The following is a 20649-nucleotide window of genomic DNA, read 5'->3' as shown; positions in this document are numbered from 1 at the left end:
CAATTTATCTCGTAAAAGCGATAATATTCCGACCGGGAATCTCCTTTTCGGCAAACAGAGGAAAAATCACAAAGACGGGGGCGGCCAGGTCACGCGCCTAAGCCCACAGTCCCTTGATCGGCCACTTGAGAAAGGCGATAATGTGTTTCAGCCTGGGGTTGGGATGACGACATTCAGGTTTTTCCCGGGCTCTGAGCGCCCATGGAAGACGTAGGAAGTGTCACGTTAGAGCAGAGATCCTTTGTAAAAGATAGAGATGGCAAAGAAGTTCAAGAAATGGTCAGACAGGCCACTTCCTGTAAAGGAATCTCTCAGGTTTTGACCTGCCATTTGAGTTCTGTTATACTCACAGACACCATTCAAACAGTTTTAGAAACTTTGGAGTGTTTTCTATCCAAAGCCAATAATTATATGCATATTCTAGTTACTGGGCAGGAGTAGTAACCAGATTAAATCGGGTATGTTTTTTATCCAGCCGTGAAAATACTGCCCCCTAGCCATAACAGGTTAAGACACAGATGCCCTTTGCAACCACGTACCTGAAATGTCCATCTCTAACTATTACATTTTCCGACAAGAAAAACCTGCCAAAGGGGGTGGTGTTGCAATCTACTGCAGAGATAGCCTGCAGAGTTCTGTACCCAAACAATTCAAACTTCTACTTTTAAAAATCCATCTTTCCAGAAACAAGTCTCTTACTGTTGCCAGTTGCGATAGAAAACCCTGTGCCCCCAGCTGTGCCCTGGACACCATATGTGAATTGATTGCCCCCCCCATCTATCTTCAGAGCTCGTGCTGCTAGGTGACCTAAACGGTGACATGCTTAACACCCCGGCCATCCTACAATCTAAGCTTGACGCCCTCAATCTCACACAAATGATCAATGAACCCACCAGGTACAACCCCAAATCCGTAAACACGGGCACCATCACAGATATCATCCTAACCAACTTGCCCTCCAAATACACCTCTGCTGTTTTCAACAAAGATCTCAGCGATCACTGCCTCATTGCCGGCATCCGTAATTGGTCTGCGGTCAAACGACCACCCCTCATCACTGTCAAACGCACCCTAAAACACTTCAGTGAGCAGGCCTTTCTAATCGACCTGGCCAGGGTATCCTGGAAGGACATTGACCTCATCCCGTCAGTGGAGGATGCCTGGTTATTCTTTAAAAGTGCCTTCCTCACCATCTTAAATAAGCATGCCCCATTCAATTTTTTTTTTAACCAGGAACAGATATAACCCTTGGTTCTCTCCAGACCCGACTGCCCTTGACCAGCACAAAAACATCCTGTGGCGTACTGCATTAGCATCGAACAGCCCCTGTGATATGCAACTTTTCAGGGAAGTTAGGAATAAATATACACAGGCAGTTAGGAAAGCTAAGGCTAGCTTTTTCAAGCAGAAATGTGCATCCTGTAGCATAAACTCCCAAAAAGTTCTGGGACACTAAAGTCCATGGAGAATAAAAACACCTCCTCCCAGCTGCCCACTGCACTGAGGCTAGGAAACACTGTCACCACCGATAAATCCACTATAATTGATCATTTCAATAAGCATTTTTCTACGGCTGGCCATGCTTTCCACCTGGCTACCGCTACCCCGGTCAATAGCCCTGCGCTCCCCACAGCAACTCGCCCAAACCTCCCCCACTTCTCCTTCACCCAAATCCAGATAGCTGATGTTCTGAAAGAGCTGCAAAATCTGGACCCCTACAAATCAGCTGGGCTAGAAAATCTGGACCCTCTCTTTCTAAAATTATCTGCCGAAATTGTTGCAACCCCAAATATTAGCCTGTTCAACCTCTTTCCTATCGTCTGAGATTCCCATAAATTGAAGGGCGGGATGACTGCGGCAGCTTTCCAAAGGGGGGGACACTAGATCCAAACTGCTACAGACCTATATCTATTCTACCCTGCCTTTCTAAGGTCTTCGAAAGCCAAGTTAACAAACAGATTACCGACCATTTCGAATCCCACCGTACCTTCTCCGCTATGCAATCTGGTTTCAGAGCTGGTCATGGGTGCACCTAAGCCACGCTCAAGGTCCTAAACGATATCATAACCGCCATCGATAAGAGGCATTACTGTGCAGCTGTATTCATTGACCTGGCTAAGGCTTTCGACTCTGTCAATCACAACATTCTTATTGGCAGACAAAACAGCCTTGGTTTCTCAAATGATTGCCTCGCCTGGTTTACCAACTACTTCTCTGATTGAGTTCAGTGTGTCAAATCGGTGGGCCTGTTGTCCGGACCTCTGGCAGTCTCTATTGAGTTGCCACAGGGTTCAATTCTCGGGCCGACTCTCTTCTCTGTATACATCAATGATGTTGCTCTTGCTGCTGGTGATTCTTTGATCCACCTCTACGCAGACGACACCATTCGGTATACCTCTGGCCCTTCTTTGGACACTATGTTAACTAACCTCCAGATAAGCATCGATGCCATACAACTCTCCTTCCGTGGCCTCCAACTGCTCTTAAATGCAAGTAAAACTAAATGCATGCTCTTCAACCGATCGCTGCCCGCACCTGCCCACCCGTCCAGCATCACTATTCTGGACGGTTCTGACTTAGAATACATGGACAACTACAAATACCTGGGTGTCTGGTTAGACTGTAAACTCTCCTTCCAGACTCACATTAAACATCTCCAATCCAAAATTAAATCTAGAATCTGCTTCCTATTTCGCAACAAAGCATCCTTCACTCATGCTGCCAAACATACCCTCGTAAAACTGACCATCCTACCGATCCTCGACTTGGCGATGTCATTTACAAAATAGCCTCCAACCCTCTACTCAACAAATTGGATGCAGTCTGTCACAGTGTCATTTGTTGTGTCACCAAAGCCCCATATACTACCCACCACTGCAACCTGTAAGTTCTCGTTGGCTGGCCCTTGCTTCATACTCGTCGCCAAACCCACTGGCTCCAGGTCATCGACAAGTCTCTGCTAGGTTTAAGCTCCGCCTTATCTCAGCTCACTGGTCACCACCCGTAGCACGCGCTCCAGCAGGTATATCTCACTGGTCACCCCCAAAGCCAATTCTTCCTTTGGCGCCTCTCCTTCCCGTTCTCTGCTGCCAATGACTGGAACGAACAGCAAAAATCACTAAAGCTGGAGACTCTTAACTCCCTCACTAGCTTTAAGCACCAGCTGTCAGAGCAGCTCACTGATCACTGCACCTGTACATAGCTCAACTATAAATAGCCCATCCAACTACCTCATCCCCATACTGGGGCAGCAGCGTAGCCTAGTGGTTAGAGCGTTGGACTAGTAACCGAAAGGTTGCAAGATCGAATCCCTGAGCTGACAAGGTACAAATCTGTCGTTATGCCCCTGAACAAGGCAGTTAACCCACTGTTCCTAGGCCGTCATTGAAAATAAGAATTTGTTATTAACTGACTTGCCTAGTTAAAATAAAGGTCAAATTAAAAACAATACTGTATTTATTTATCTTTGCACCCCAGTATGTCGACTTGCACATTCATCTTCTGCACATTCTACCATTCCAGTGTTAAACTGCTATATTGTAATTACATTGCCACCATGGCCTATTTATTGCCTGACCTCTCTTATCGTACCTTATTTGCACATGCTGTATATAGATTTTTTCTACTGTTATTGATTGTATGTTTGTTTATTCCATGTGTAACTCTGTTGTTGTGTCGAACTGCTTTGCTTGATCTTGGCCAGGTCGCAGTTGCAAATGAGAACTTGTTCTCAACTAGCCTACCTGGTTAAATAAAGGTGAAATAAAATAAACCTATATGAGAGTGGATTTTTGGCCCTCGCTAGCATGAAAACTAAATACAGGCAGACTGTGTGTGAAAAATGATTTAAGACTGATACTCTCTCCAATACAACCCAACATTGCTGAGTTATGTGCAATCTTTCAAGCACACCCTTCATTAACCTGTGTTGAGTTATTCACAATTTATGATGAACAAGTAAGGTTTTATATGTAAGAAGGCTAAACAAAGAGCAAAATTATTGATTATTTTTAATATAATATTATTGTGCCCTGGTCCTATAAGAGCTCTTTGTCACTTCCCACGAGCCGGGTTGTGACAAAAACTCACACTCATTCTTATGTTTAATAAATGTATTATATAGTGTGTGTGTGGCAGTCTTACAATGATGGCAAAAAAAACAAAGCTGGAGGTTGAATGTTTGAAGGGGTACAGGACTATAAAACGTTTGGGAACCACTGATCTAGCGGATAGGAGCTATGTGTTGTTTCTGGATTCTCCCTGGTAATTACAAGGCCAGTTGAATATAACCTGGAGCGACAGTGCAGGGGATGAGTCATTGCAGGGGTTTAGTCCTTACATAGCTTCCCCTTTGTCTGACTGTACTATTAGGCTTAGCCCATGTTGTCATGTCCTTCATATGGAGTGCTTTAGTCTCTGTCATTTGACCAGAGCAATATGAGCCCTGGTCAAAAGTAGTGCACTATATAGGGAACAGCCACACCCCGAGTGAGGTCAGAGAGTGTCAACCTGACAAAACCGCCCTCTCTCTCAGAGTGCATTAAAGGTCTGGTAAAGAAATTAACATGAGAAGTGTTTCTTCACGAGGTGAAGAAAATACTCACCTCAGGGACGAGAACATCGCCAGGCTGCAGCGTCGCGTGTAAAGTGATTCAAACTGACTATCAACATGAGGTGGAGAGAGAAAAAAAACACCCCTCTCGGACAATCACTGGTACAGCTGATTAGCTGTCCTAAGTCAAATATCTAGAAAAGTGAATTTAAGTGGGACAATCCTACTACTCTTCAAAATCTTCCAAGGAGCATCTTCCAGAGTGAACAACAGTACAAGACGGGAAAGGGGCTACCCCTTTCGGACAATCAGAGCCTTACAAGCATGCTGCTTAATGGGCCAATCCATCACCCTTCCTAAGGAGGGCTGGTTCCGACAGAGATAAACGGCGAACGAAGGCATTCACACGTAAATACATACATGATTTCTTACTCCAAATGGGCGGCGGTTCGTGTGCAAAGTATATGATTACTGTGAGAATAGTTTCTAAAATCTATCAACGATAAGTGTCTCTTTTTTCGCCCTCCGTCTCCAAGTCGTTGTGTAACAAGCCGCTATATGTTGTGTCAGTTCGCTAGGGACCTTTCCTAATGTATTAAGTGTGTATGTTATCCTGTGTTATTATTAGGTTAGCTAGTAAATAAATAATTAAACCACTTTGTGTAGTACTGAATCCTAAGGCTGGGGTTTTTGCAGAACCAAGGAGGTTATGACTGTTCAGAATGATGATATGATAAGGAGGTATGATTAATATGTTGACTGTTTTATAGATGTGATAAGTAAAGACTGAGTTTAATTCGGGAGATGGTAACTCAAAACAACTGCTCTTGTGGTGCCCCAAATTCCTAATGAGTTAATTGTTAAATGATTAATTTAAAATCAGGTCAAAAAAGTTAGTTAGCATAGTTAGCTGATTGGATAAATAACAGTCATCAGATTAATGAAATTAAAGTCATGACACCAACAGTCAGCTTCCATCTGCAGCTGGGCTACTCTATTCACTAGGCTAGAAGGGGTGAAAGTGGGCCATTCCTCTGTTCTACCAACATCAATATAAACAGTGTATACTCCAGACCACAAAACAAAACCAAAGGCTCTCATACTCAACACGAACTGATGCACATTGAATCTCCCACCGCCCATCCACATGTACACAATAGTATTCTTTATTAGCTGCTTCATTCTGTCTCAAATCTAAAGAGCACAACACAATGTCAGCATTTAGATGTCTACAGGCATAGCTAGACAGAGGGAGGAAGAAAGCGAGAGAGGGAGGGGAGTAAGAGAGAGGAGAGAGAGATGGAGAGAGCAACAGATAGAGATAAAGCAAGAAATATAGTAAAAAAGACAGATGGATAGAAAGAGAGAAAGGAGAGATAAAAGTAACATCCACCCACAATATCTCTTTTGCTGGGGTTTTCAGTGCGAGGAGCAGTCAGCGAGTCAGGGTTGATGAGAAACAAGAAATGACAGAAGGGGGAGAGCTAATGGTCGCCTCGGGGCTAAGAGTGCACACGGCTCAGGCAAACTGCTATAAAGGATGTCTAAAGGGCCCTGGCACACAGCCGGTGTTTGGATTCTTTATTGTCGGTCTGTTGAAAAGATTCTAAGACCTGCCTCATCTCGAATGATTCGTTTTTCAAGAGAATTGAGGACGGTGATTGCTGCCTTGAAAACACTACTGTACTGTGTACGCGATAAGATGATTTGTAAGTCATAGATTAGAAGCATGACCTGAATGTATTGATTTGATTTCTGTGTTGAGTGAATACAAAAAGAGCCCAGTCATGTGTTGTGCTCATTAGGCACAAAAAGAAAGGAAATGGTCCAAAACAGGGAGATTCTATCTGAACATGTCCAATAAGAAATGCTCATTTTCAATTGCAAAACGTTTTTCTATGGTTTGTCCTAATGAACATGCCCCAGGTGTGTCTAGTTGAGATGAGATATGCGTACCGATCATGGTGTTAAGAGACAGGTCCTGAATCTTCTTCTGGTTCTGACCCAGTGGTGAACCACAGAATGCCACAGGAGCGTAGAGGGGGGACAAACCCGAGCTGAGGGAGGAAGGGAATTATTATAACTAAACAAAACCAGTTCAAAGTGTGTACGTACAGTGGGGGAAAAAGTATTTGATCCCCTGCTGATTTTGTATGTTTGCCCACTGACAAAGAAATGATCAGTCTATAATTTTAATGGTAGGTTTATTTGAACAGTGAGAGACAGAATAACAACAAAAATTTTATAAATTGATTTGCATTTTAATGAGGGAAATAAGTATTTGACCCCATGTCAATCAGAAGGATTTCTGGCTCCCAGGTGTCTTTTATACAGGTAACGAGCTGAGATTAGGAGCACGCTCTTAAAGGGAGTGCTCCTAACCGCAGCTTGTTACCTGTATAAAAGACACCTGTCCACAGAAGCAATCAATCAATCAGATTCCAAACTCTCCCCCATGGCCAAGACCAAAGAGCTCTCCAAGGATGTCAGGGACAAGATTGTAGACCTACACAAGGCTGGAATAGGCTACAAGACCATCGCCAAGCAGCTTGGTGAGAAGGTGCAAACATTTGGTGCGATTATTCGCAAATGGAAGAAACACAAAAGAACTGTCAATATCCCTCGGCATGGAGCTCCATGCAAGATCTCACCTCGTGGAGTTGCAATGATTATGAGAACGGTGAGGAATCAGCGCAGAACTACACGGGAGGATCTTGACAATGATCTCAAGGCAGCTGGGACCATAGTCACCAAGAAAACAATTGGTAACACACTACGCCATGAAGGACTGAAATCCTGCAGCGCCCGCAAGGTCCCCCTGCTCAAGAATACATATACATGCCCGTCTGAAGTTTGCCAATGAACATCTGAATTATTCAGAGGACAACTGGTGAAAGTGTTGTGGTCAGATGAGACCAAAATGGAGCTCTTTGGCATCAACTCAACTCGCCGTGTTTGGAGGAGATGGAATGCTGCCTATGACCCCAAGAACACCATCCCCACCGTCAAACATGGAGGTGGAAACATTATGCTTTGGGGGTGTTTTTCTGCTAAGGGGACAGGACAACTTCACCTCATCATTTGACGGGGCCATGTACTGTCAAATCTTGGGTGAGAACCTCCTTCCCTCAGCCAGGGCATTGAAAATTGGTCGTGGATGGGTATTCCAGCATGACAATGACCCAAAACACACGGCCAAGGCAACAAAGGAGTGGCTCAAGAATAAGCACATTAAGGTCCTGGAGTGGCCTAGCCAGTCTCCAGACCTTAATCCCATAGAAAATCTGTGGAGGGAGCTGAAGGTTCGAGTTGCCAAACGTCTGCCTCGAAACCTTAATGACTTGGGGAAGATCTGCAAAGAGGAGTGGGACAAAATCCCTCCTGAGATGTGTGCAAAACTTGTGGCCAACTACAAGAAACGTCTGACCTCTGTGATTGCCAACAAGGGTTTTGCCACCAAGTACTAAGTCATGTTTTGCAGAGGGGTCAAATATTTATTTCCCTCATTAAAATACAAATCATTTTATAACATTTTTGACATGCGTTTTTCTGGATTTTTTGTTGTTATTCTGTCTCTCACTGTTCATATAAACCTACCATTAAAATTATAGACTGATCATTTCTTTGTAAGTGGGCAAACGTACAAAATCAGCAGGGGATCAAATACTTTTTTCCCCCCACTGTATGTATGTATGCATGCATGTATACACACCTGGGGTTGACCGTGGGCTTGGACACGTGGGCTTTGAGCTCCCACAGCATGACACGGCCGTCGCTGACCGTCAGGGCGGCGTTGTTCTCATTGACCGGACAGATGACCATGCGGTAAGGTCGCACGGTCTTGGTGACCCTGATGGCATCACACTGGGAACGCAGGTCATACACCAGCTCCTGGACACTCTGCTCTGGGTCTGACGCTGCTACTACACACATACAGATTATGAGATGGAGAGTGTAGGAGAGAGAAAGAAAGAAATTGGGGGGAGAAAGATAACGCAAATGACTCCCCGCTTTCAGGGTCATCAGCACTTCTCACTAACAGAGAATAATGAGAATGGGAAAATATACAGTCCATTGACATGCAAGGTTTATGGGTTATTTACTGCAGTCTAGGCTGCTAGATGGATGAATGGAGGAGTGATTGACAGATGGACAGAGTGTGAGAGTAGATTAGTTATTTTTGAGAGAGGATGAATGAATGGAACGAATGAGTGACAGAGGTAGAGTAGAGGAGTTCTTGTTTTTGAGAGAAGATTGACTGACTGAGTGACAGTAGAGGGGTGCTTGCCTGATTCGTTGGGTGCAGTGGTGGAGCGACACACCCTCAGAGTGATGCAGCCATTCTCGTGGAGACAGAAGAGGGCGTCTCTTTGTGCACAGGGGATCACCTGGATAAAGGAAGTAGAACAGAGAATGATGTGATTGGGTGAAAATATCCCCCAATCCCAAACTAGCCCATAGCCTCAAGCAACTCGCTTGGAAGTCCCTCTGTTATCACTATCAGAGGGTGACTACAAGAGCGGTGAAGGGATAATATAATATGCCATCAAGCAGATACTTTTAACCAAAGCGACTTAGTCATGTGTGCTGATTGTTTTTATATGGGTGCTCCCAGCGGTAATCGAACCCACACTCATGACGTTGCAAGTGACATGCTCTACCAACTTAGCCACAGAGGGATCAATAAGCTTGGTCGAAGTGGCTATCAGAGGGTCTCAATATCCCCTACGAACTAGATGATTTCACCCCCTTAGCTTTGGGACATCACTACATATGGAAGAGGCGCGTGTCAAATGCACAAACGGAGGGCCGAGGGGAAGTGGAAGAGAAAGGGATTGGTTGGGGATTCAGCATATTGTGTCTTTCTATGTCTTTATTGGAGTGTGACTGGGTAAGTGTGAATGTGTAACTATCTCTAATGACAGTGTGGTTGTGCATCTGTGTGTGTGTCAGTGTGTATCCCTGGCTCCCTATCCTCTACCACAGTCCAGGCTGGACTCAGAGCCTTCTTCACTGCAGCTGTATCATCACTCGTGCAAATTGGCTGTGACAAGTGCTTTACAACACTTAGCGAGAACCCTGCAACTGATGGACAGAGCCTCAAAGGCTGAGTAATGCTGGTCCTCTACTACTGCCCTGTGACTTGGGCTGGGCTGCTGTACTGAAATGTGTACAGTGTAGGCTACACACTTGTGAACCCAAATAGACGGACATACAGTACCAGTCAGAAGTTTGGACACACCTTTATTTTTTACTATTTTCTACATTCTAGACAAATAGTGGAGAAAACTAAACAATGAAATAACACATATGGAATCATGTAGTAACCCAAAAAAAGTTTTCAAAAGATATTTTACATTTTAATTTCTTCAAAGTAGCCACCCTTTGCCTTGACAGCTTTGCATACTCTTGGCATTCTCTCAACCAGCTTAACCAAGAATGCTTTTCCAACAGTTTTGAAGGAGTTCCATCATATGCTGAGCACATGTCGGCTGCTTTCCTTCATTGTGCAGTCCAACTCATCCCAAACCATTTCAAATGGGTTGAGGTTGGGTGATTGTGGAAGCCAGGTCATCTGATGCAGCACTCAATCACTCCCCTTCTTGGTCAAATAGCCCTTACACAGCCTGGTGGTGTGTTGGGTCATTGTCCTGTTGAAAAACAAATGATAGTCCCACTAAGCCCAAACCAGATGGGATGGCGTATCACTGCAGAATGCTATGGTAGCCAAGCTGGTTAAGTGTGCCTTGAACTATAAATAAATCACAGAAAGTGACATCAGCAAAGCACCCCACACCTCTTCCTCCATGCTTCACAGGAAAGGAAGACCCAGGGAACCACACAAGTAAAGATCATCCGTACTCTGCGTCTCACAAAGACACAGCGATTGGAACCAAAATTTTAAAATTGGACTCATCAGACCAAAGGACAGATTTCAACTGGTCTAATGTACATTGCTCGTGTTTCTTGGCCCAAGCAAGTCTTATTTGTGTCCTTTAGTAGTAGTTTATTTGTATTAATGAAGGCCTGATTCACGCAGTCTCCTCTGAAAAGCTGATGTTGAGATGTGTCTGTTACTTGAACTCTGTGAAGCAATTATTTGGGATGCCATTTCTGAGGCTGGTAACTCTAATGAACTTGTCCTCTGCAGCAGAGGTAACTCTGGGTCTTCCTTTCCTGTGGCTGTCCTCATGAGAGCCAGTTTCATCATAGCGTTTGATGGTTTTTGCGACTGTACTTGAAGAAACTTAAAAAGTTCTCCAAATTTTCCGGATTGACTGACCTTCATGTCTTAAAGTAATGGACTGTCATTTCTCTTTGCTTATTTGAGCTATTCTTATCATAATATGGACTTTGTATTTTAACAAATAGGGATATCTTCTGTATACCAACCCTATCTTGCCACAACACAACTGATTGGCTCAAATGCATTAAAACTTCTTCAGGATAGGTGGGTCCCCTGCGAGACGGTTGACCTAACGTAGGCTAATGCGATTAGCATGAGATTGTAACTAACAAGAACATTTCCCAGGACATAGACATATCTGATATTGGCAGAAAGCTTAAATCCATGTTAATCTAACTGCACTGTCCAATTTACAGTAGCTATTAGAGTGAAATAATACCATGCTATTGTTGGAGGAGAGTGCAGTTTTTTTACATGAAAAGTTATGAATAAACAAATTAAGCACATTTGGGCAGTATTGATACAACATTTTGAACAGAAATGCTGTGGTTCATTGGATCAGATTAAAACTTTGCATATACACTGCTGCCATCTAGTGGCCAAAATCTAAATTGCAATGGGGCTTCAATAGTACATTATGGCCATTCTCTTGCATGTCAAAGATGGTAAAAAGAATACAAAAAAGTTAATACAAAAAAAAAGTTATTTTACCAGATCTAATGTGCTATATTCTCCTACATTCCTTTTACATTTCCACAAACGTCATAGTGTTTCCTTTCAAATGGTACCATATGCATATCCAGGTGACTACCTCACGAAGCTGGTTTAGCGAATGCCAAAAGTGTGCAAAGCTGTCATCAAGGCAAAGGGTAGTTACTTTGAAGAATCTCAAATATATTTTGATTTGTTTAACACTTTTTTGGTTAGTACATGATTCCATGTGTGTTATTTCATAGTTTTGATGTCTTCACTATTATTCTAGAATGTAGAAAATAGTTTAAAAAAATACAAACCCTTGAATAAGTACGTGTGTCCAAAACATTTGACGGGAACTGTACATGCCCACGCCACTTGCAGATGCACGTGCCCGCATACGCACGCACCTGTACATTTTTTGGTTCTAAAACCATTATTTGGTCAACAGTAATGCATAAACCTAGTTCCTGGAATTTAAGTATCTGCCCTGTCCCTGTTTCGCTGCGTGAAAGGGAGAAAGGCATTCTGATATGCGCATTTCAAAATGTAATTGCGGGGGAAAACAGTTATTAAAACAACAACTGTTAACGTTAAATACAGTGGGGGAAAAAAGTATTTAGTCAGCCACCAATTGTGCAAATTCTCCCACTTAAAAAGATGAGAGGCCTGTAATTTTCATCATAGGTACACGTCAGCTATGACAGACAAAATGAGGAAAAAAAATCCAGAAAATCACATTTTAGGATTTTTTATGAATTTATTTGCAAATTATGGTGGAAAATAAGTATTTGGTCACCTACAAACAAGCAAGATTTCTGGCTCTCACAGACCTGTAACTTCTTCTTTAAGAGGCTCCTCGGTCCTCCACTCGTTACCTGTATTAATGGTACCTGTTTGAACTTGTTATCAGTATAAAAGACACCTGTCCACAACCTCAAACAGTCACACTCCAAACTCCACTATGGCCAAGACCAAAGAGCTGTCAAAGGACACCAGAAACAAAATTGTAGACCTGCACCAGGCTGGGAAGACTGAATCTGCAATAGGTAAGCAGCTTGGTTTGAAGAAATCAACTGTGGGAGCAATTATTAGGAAATGGAAGACATACAAGACCACTGATAATCTCCCTCGATCTGGGGCTCCACGCAAGAGCTCACCCCGTGGGGTCAAAATTATCACAAGAACGGTGAGCAAAAATCCCAGAACCACACAGGGGCACCTAGTGAATGAATGACCTGCAGAGAGCTGGGACCAAAGCAACAAAGCCTACCGTCAGTAACACACTACGCCGCCAGGGACTCAAATCCTGCAGTACCAGACGTGTCCCCCTGCTTAAGCCAGTACATGTCCAGGCCCGTCTGAAGTTTGCTAGAGAGCATTTGGATGATCCAGAAGAGGATTGGGAGAATGTCATATGGTCAGATGAAACCAAAATATAACTTTTTGGTAAAAACTCAACTCGTCGTGTTTGGAGGACAATGAATGCTGAGTTGCATCCAAAGAACACCATACCTACTGTGAAACATGGGGGTGGAAACATCATGCTTTGTGGCTGTTTTTCTGCAAAGGGACCAGGACGACTGATCCGTGTAAAGGAAAGAATGAATGGGGCCATGTATCGTGAGATTTTGAGTGAAAACCTCCTTCCATCAGCAAGGGCATTGAAGATGAAACGTGGCTGGGTCTTTCAGCATGACAATGATCCCAAACACACCGCCCGGGCAATGAAGGAGTGGCTTCGTAAGAAGCATTTCAAGGTCCTGGAGTGGCCTAGCCAGTCTCCAGATCTCAACCCCATAGAAAATCTTTGGAGGGAGTTGAAAGTCCGTGTTGCCCAGCGACAGCCCCAAAACATCACTGCTCTAGAGGAGATCTGCATGGCGGAATGGGCCAAAATACCAGCAACAGTGTGTGAAAACCTTGTGAAGACTTACAGAAAACGTTTGACCTGTGTCATTGCCAACAAAGGGTATATAACAAAGTATTGAGATAAACTTTTGTTATTGACCAAATACTTATTTTCCACCATAATTTGCAAATAAATTCATAAAAAATCCTACAATGTGATTTTCTGGATTTTTTTCTCTCATTTTGTCTGTCATCGTTGAAGTGTACCTATGATGAAAATTACAGGCCTCTCTCATCTTTTTAAGTGGGAGAACTTGCACAATTGGTGGCTGACTAAATACTCTTTTCCCCCACTGTAGAAGAGAGTCTCAGCCTTCTGTGAGTATCAACATTATTTCTAGCCTACAGTGCCTTCAGAAAGTATTCACACCTCTTGACTTCTTCCACATTTTGTTGTGCAACAGCCTGAATTTAAAATGGATTAAATTGAGATGTGTCACTGATCAACACACAAAACCCCATAAAGTCAAAGTGAAATGATGTTTTTAGAGCTGTTTACAAATTAATAAAAAGCTGAAATGTCGATTCAATAAGTACACTACATGACCAAATGTATTTGGAACCTTCTCATCAAAAATCTCACTCCAAAATCATGGGCATTAATATGGAGTTGGTCCCCCTTTGCTGCTATAAAAGCCAGCACCAGATGTTGGAATGTTGCTGCTCAGCCACAAGAGGATGAGCACTGAATATGGGCAATTAGACCTGGCTCGCAGTTGGCGTTCCAATTCATCCCAAAGGTGATCGATGGAGTTCAGGTCAGGGCTCTGTGCAGGCCAGTCAAGTTCTTCCACACAAATCTCGACAAACCATTTCTGTATGGACCTCGATTTGTACACGGGGGCATTGTCATGCTGAAACAGCAAAGGGCCTTCCCCAAACTGGTGCCACAAAGTTGGAAGCACAAGAATGTCATTGTATGCTGTAGCGCTAAGATTCACTTCACTGGAACTGAGGGGCCTAGCCGAAACCATGAAAAACAACCCCAGACCGATATTCCACCTCCACCAAACGTTACAGTTGGCACTATGCAAATCAGGCAGGTCGCGTTCTCCCCGCATCCGCCAAATCCAGATTCGTCCATCGAACTGCCAGATGGTGAAGCGTGATTAAATCACTCCAAAGAAGGCTGCAGTAGATATCTCAGATAGGAGGGAGTGAGACCTAAGAGGGTTTAATAAATATGCATCAACCAGTGGGTCTTGCGACGGGTATAAAGAGAGATTACCAGCTTACAGAGTAGTATAGATTGCAGTGATGTGTCTTATAAGGAGCATTGGTGGAAAATCTGATGGCCGAATGCTAAAGAACATCTAGCCGCTCGAGAGCACCCTTACCTGCTGATCTATAAGTTATGTCTCCGTAATCTATCATGGGTAGGATGGTTACCTGAATCAGGGTTAGTTTGGCAGTTGGGATGAAATAGGAGCGATTACAATAGAGGAAACCAAGTCTAGATTTAACCTTAGCCTGCATCGTTGATATGTGCTGAGAGAAGGACACTGTATCATCTACCCATACTCCCAAGTACTTGTATGAGGTGACTACCTCAAGCTCCACATCCTCAGAGGTAGTAATCACACCGGTGGGGAGAGGGGCACTCTTACCAAACCTCAACCTTTGTTGGATGTGTTCAGAACAAGGTTAAGGGCAAAGAAAGCTTGTTGGACACTAAGAAAGCTTTGTTGTAGAGAGTTTAATAAAAAATCAGAGGGGCCAGCTGAGTATAAGACTGCATATAAATGGATGAGAGAGATTCCTACTGCTTGAGCTATGTTGTTGATGTAAATTGAGAAGAGTGTGGGACGTAGGATCGAGCCTTGGGGTACTCCCTTGCTGTCAGGCAGTGGCTGACACAGCACATGTTCTGACTTTATACACTGCACTCTTTGGGGTAGTTAGCAAACCAGGCCAAAGACCCCTCCGAGACACCAATACTCCTTAGCTGGCCCACAAGAATGGAATGGTCTACCGTATAAAAAGCTTTGGCCAAGTCAAAAATAGCAGCACAGCATTGCATAGAATCAAGGGCAATGGTGACATTGTTGAGGACCTTTAAAGTTGCAGGGCTAACCACAGTGCGAGCTTGTTAGTTATCCTCCAGAGACAGGTAGTCTATACGAGTTGTGGCCAGGAGCAGGTAGAGCCCGGTGTGGAGTTGGCTATGAGCTGGAACTAAAACAGTGTGAATAAAAACTCTGTATTAAAAATGAGGAAAAGATTAAATAAAGTGCCATATATTAGGTTAAAACAAACAACAAATCGAAATACCGGTAACACACCAACCGGATGCCGTCAAAGTTCCAACTAATGTTGTGTTGGGCGCAATATAATAGAACTACCGGTAGGCCTACTCACACTCGAACCATGAAAAAGAAAAAACAAATAGGATGACATGTAAAACGTAATTTAATGCCGCAATATAATAACCTGTTTGTATGACTTGACTTTTGATATTAACATATCGGAATCGGCCGATATTAGCTAAAAATGCCAACATCGGCATCAGCCCGATGTCTAGTTTAACGCTGATGTGAAAAATCGATGTCAAAGATGATGTGCATACCTATATAACGTAGGTACATGATGTAATGATGCCACGTAAAATTTGGCGCTACACGTGCAACACAGTATTCCTAACCTAGCCACAATGTCTGCTGTGTGGATCGAGCAGTCAACAAGACGAGCAGTCATTTGAAAGATTAAGACAATTTCAGCAAGACAACTGAAAGGTGAAATCCATTAACGCCAAGATAACGGAATTCATTGCCCTTTACTTTTATTTCACCTTTATTTAACTAGGCAACTCAGTTAAGAACAGATTCTTATTTACAATGACGGTCTACCCCAGCCAATCCCGGACGGCGCTGGGCCAATTGCCAAAAAGCCTGCATTCGAACCAGGGAGTATAGTGACGCCTCTTGCACTGAGATACAGTGCCTTAGACCGCTGTGTCCATGGATGTGTGTTAACTATTTCACTGTACTAGAATGCTTAAAAGGCCGCTAATATTTTAAATATCGGTTATCGGTATCGGGTTTTTTGGCAAGGAAAATATCGGATATCGGCCAAAATGTAATATCGGTGAATCACTAGATATTACTGTAATAAAGTTAAAAACTTGTGTGAACGTTTGATGTGGTATGACTATTATCAGGCTTAGCTACTGCAGGCCTATGAAGGCAGTGCACATTGGTGCACTAACTGACTCCGACAGTTGAACTTGATGAGGAAGGATGTTTTAAGCCTTATCCTTATAAAAAAATATATACTGTCATGACTGTCCTGATCAGGTCAGGGTACAGGAGACCACCACCCTACAGATTATCTCCCAAACCCCCAACAGAGGAGGAGAGATCTAGGGGTCTGAAGATGTGGGGGGGTTTATGACACCTCACGCCCATAATAAACCTTAGGCCACTGAGAAATTCCTTTGTCCTCTCACTATGGAGAACTGGCCTCAGAACATTAAACATGCAATAAAGGGACTTTGGAACAATGGTTTCCGTCAGCCACAATGGTGGTCATGACGAGAGGTGGAATATGAAAATGTATGTAACTTTTGAATTGTTATTAAAGGTTAAGAGATGACGTTATTATGAAAACATTGTACCTTTAAGAGTTTTCCCAGTATATGCCTGATGTTTATACATTGTACGTTGTGTGGAAAATATCCAAATCAAAGAGAATGTTTTGGTAAAGATGAGATGTGAAGGTAGTGTCTAAAATAGGATTTTAGTCAAATCTAGGCCTTGCCCCTTAACTTGGTCCGCCCAGAGAATTGCCCTAAAGGCGGTTACGCCCACTTCTGACCCGAGGGTATAAGACAGGAGAGTGAAGAATTAACATATCAGACTAATTGACCCCAAGCTGCAGCGAAGGTCTAACGAAGTCAACGAACCCCAAAACGAAACAAGGTTGAAGACAAATAAATCTTTTTCTACACGAGCTACGGACGAGTAGCTGTGTCTAAGCGGGTGAATTCAAGCCGAACCACCCAGCCTCCACTCTCCATTGAATCGTGGTATCTACACCGTTCGAGTCCGAAGCTGTGAGCTCTGAGCTACAGAGCTGTCTGTCCTCAGAAGACCGCGAGGGATCAGACCACTAAGCCAAGAAGGACACTGACATCGTGAGGACAACCAGAGAGTTGCGCCGGAGAAGTGCGTCATTGAGAAGCCTAAACGACCCACGCGGAGCTTCCCACCTGAGACCTGCAACACGTAATTACATCATTATATTCTGACCCATAAGAGCGGCAGTTCGGGGCAAGGCTAGGTTTAAATAAGCATGGCTGACAAATGAACCCAAATGTATATTTCTCTCGTGTACTTTCTTGGTTTCTCTCTTCTAAATCCCCAACTTGGGTAACACGTGCCATAGTGTGTTGGCCCGTTATACTAAGTCCTAATCAATAGCTATACTGTGTTTTGTGTATGTGTATTTTTATCATCATTTTAGCTTGCTAGTAAATAAATAATCAACTAAGATTGGTGTGGTAAACTCATTGGTGGGACCCGGGTCCGTGCAGATTGCCGGATTATGCGACGTTCAGACATGAGACAAGAGGTTGATTAATTTAGCGACTGTTGTAAAATCGATATTCTGATATCCTTTGAGTTAATTTGGGAAATAGAAACTCAATCAAAATACTGTTCCCATGGTGCCCCAGGTCGATGAGTTAATAATTGCTTGATTCATTGCTTAATTCATTTAATCACGCAATTATAAACCGTTAATCATTCGATGAGCAACAGTCGTCACATTAACTAATACAACGTCACGACAATACTATAATCAAAAATAGACATATTAGCCTCCTTAAGTATGCCTATATCTGTATCACAGTAGTAGCCTATCTGACAAGGATAAAGAAATGTATGTCGTGTCGGGAACATTCAACCGGCATATCTACATCTTTCTTTCGATGTCTCTCGGGCTAGGCCTAAGCTTCTCTTCATGAATATATCATACAGTGGACGCCTAATCCTACATGCATGCAATACCCTGATACATTTGCGCTTAAATCAGCACCGATAATTATTTTAGCAAAATAAAATAAAAAACAATAGACTACAACGTTTTTAATATGCACCACATCGAAACAACCAATCGTTTTTTGTAATAGGTTATAGGAAGGTTTACAGGACACAACTGTGGATCATTTGGCCAACATCACTCATTTATTGATGGTGCTGGCAGCGCCCAGTTGGAAGTCTCTTTCACTCGTTCTTTCTACTCTCGGATCTGAACGGGTCTCTCAGTTCCGAATCGGCACAGGTCTGTTTGGGTCTGTTTTTCAACGGGCCTTTCTGGAATGGTGTGACTGTCCTCAGGTCCATTCGGAACGGGTCTCCATTTTTTGGGGGGGTTGATTTACACATATCAGGTCAGGTGGGAATGCCACAGATCCATTTTGTTGCAGGTCCAACTCTGTGTGTTGTGTGTGCATGCATGAGTACAGTGCCTATAGAAAGTATTCATACTCCTTGACTTATTCTAGATTGTGTTGCGTTAAAGCCTAAATTGAGTAGTCTTGAGTATGTCTGTATCAGTTTTGCACATCTGGATTTGAGGATTTTCTCCCATTCTTCCTTGCTGATTTTCTCAAGCTCTGTTAAGTTAGATGGGGAGTGGCGGTGAACAGAAATCTTTAAGTCATTCCACAGTTTTTCAACGGGATTCAAGTACGGGCTTTGGCTGGGCCTCTCAGGGACTTTCAAATTTTTGTTCTGAAGTCATTCCAGCGTTGCTTTGGCTGTATGCTTGGGGTCATTGTCCTGCTGGAACATAAATATCTGCCTCAGTTTAGGGTCATTAGACTCTGAAGCAGGTTCTTATTTAAGGATTTGCATGTATTTGGCTCATTCATTGTTCCCTCGATCCTAACCAGTCTCACAAGCCCGGCCGCTGAATAGTATCCCCATAGCATGATGCTGCCACCACCATGCTTCACTGTAGGGATGGTGTTAGACAGGTGATGAGCTATGCATGGTTCTCCAGACATAGCGTTTTGCATTTAGTCCAAATAGTTCAATTTGTCTCATCAGGCCACAAAATATTCTGCCTTGGGTCATCAGAGTCTTTCACATACCTTTTTGCAAACTCCAGGTGTGCAGTCATGTGCCTTTCTCAGGAATGGCTTCCGTTTTACCACTCTCCCATAAAGCCCAGATTGGTGAAGTGCTGTAGAGACTGTTGTCCTATCAGGTTCTCCCATCTCAGCCAAGGAACTTCGTAGTTCTGTCAGAGCGGTCATTGGGTTCTTGGTCACCTCCCTGATCAAGGCCCTTCTTGCCCGGTTGCTCAATTACTACCAGCTCTAGGCAGTTACATATTTTTTCAATTTCCCAATTATGGAGACTACTGTGCTCTTGGAAACTGTCAACACTAGAAATTGTTTTATTCCCATCCCCAGAGATATGCCGTATATCACGATTATATATTGGAGATATACGGACAGTTCTTTGCACTATATGGTAAAGTTTCTGCTCTGAGATACACTGTCAACTGTGGGACCTTATATAGACAGGTGTGTTATTTCTAAATCATGTCCAATCTGACCACAGGTGGACTCCAATCAAATTGTAGTGACATCTAGGATGATCAAAGGAAATTAGATGCACCTGAGCTCAATTTGGAGTGTAATAGCAAAGGGGTATGTAAATTGATATTTCTGTATTTAATTTTTAATACATTTGCAAAACACATGTTTCACTTTGTCATCATGGGGTATTGTGTGAAAAATTGGTAAATCTTTTGAATTCAGACTTAACAACAAAATGTGGAATAAGTCAAAGGGCATGAATACTTTCTGAAGGCACAGTATCTGTTTTTTAAAGTAAAAAACTTGATCATGCCCAGAGGAAAATTGTTTTTGCAGCAGAATTGTCAATATTTCAACAATGAACCTAAAATATATATACAGTTGAAGTCGGAAGTTTAAATACACTTAGGTTGGAGTCATTAAAACACGTTTTTCAACCACTCCACAAATTTATTGTAAACAAACTATAGTTTTGTCAAGTCGGTTAGGACATCTACTTTGTGCTTGACAAGTCATTTTTCCAGCAATGGTTGACAGACAGATGATTTCACTTATAATTCACTGTATCACAATTCCAGTGGGTAAGAACTTTACATACACTAAATTGACTGTGCCTTTAAACAGCTTGGAAAATTCCAGAAAATAATTGCATGGCTTTAGAAGCTTCTGATAGACAAATTTACATAATTTGAGTCAATTGAACATGTACCTGTGGATGTATTTCAAAGCCTACCTTCAAACTTAGTGCCTCTTTGCTTG

At 42.9% G+C, this 20649-nt stretch overlaps 1 protein-coding gene across 2 annotated transcripts in view; it reads right to left on the bottom strand.

Moving 5' to 3' along the window:
- wdr11 (WD repeat domain 11) overlaps positions 1–20649 on the bottom strand; it is a 226940-nt gene that overhangs the window by 125346 nt on the left and 80945 nt on the right. Inside the window, exons 7-9 of one of the 2 annotated variants that reach the window (XM_014154429.2) lie at positions 8841–8940; positions 8265–8475; positions 6509–6609 (exon numbers count right to left, since the gene is read on the bottom strand). In XM_014154429.2, coding sequence (XP_014009904.1) covers positions 6509–6609; positions 8265–8475; positions 8841–8940 — 412 coding nt within the window. The remainder of the gene's footprint in view (positions 1–6508; positions 6610–8264; positions 8476–8840; positions 8941–20649) is intronic. The other variant, XM_014154430.2, reaches the window with a different exon arrangement.

The sequence above is a fragment of the Salmo salar genome, chromosome ssa18, assembly GCF_905237065.1.
Source record: "Salmo salar chromosome ssa18, Ssal_v3.1, whole genome shotgun sequence".
Taxonomy (NCBI): Eukaryota; Metazoa; Chordata; class Actinopteri; order Salmoniformes; family Salmonidae; genus Salmo; species Salmo salar.
The sequence above is the reverse complement of the archived record's forward strand: the minus strand, read 5'-3'. Positions and strand labels throughout refer to the sequence as shown.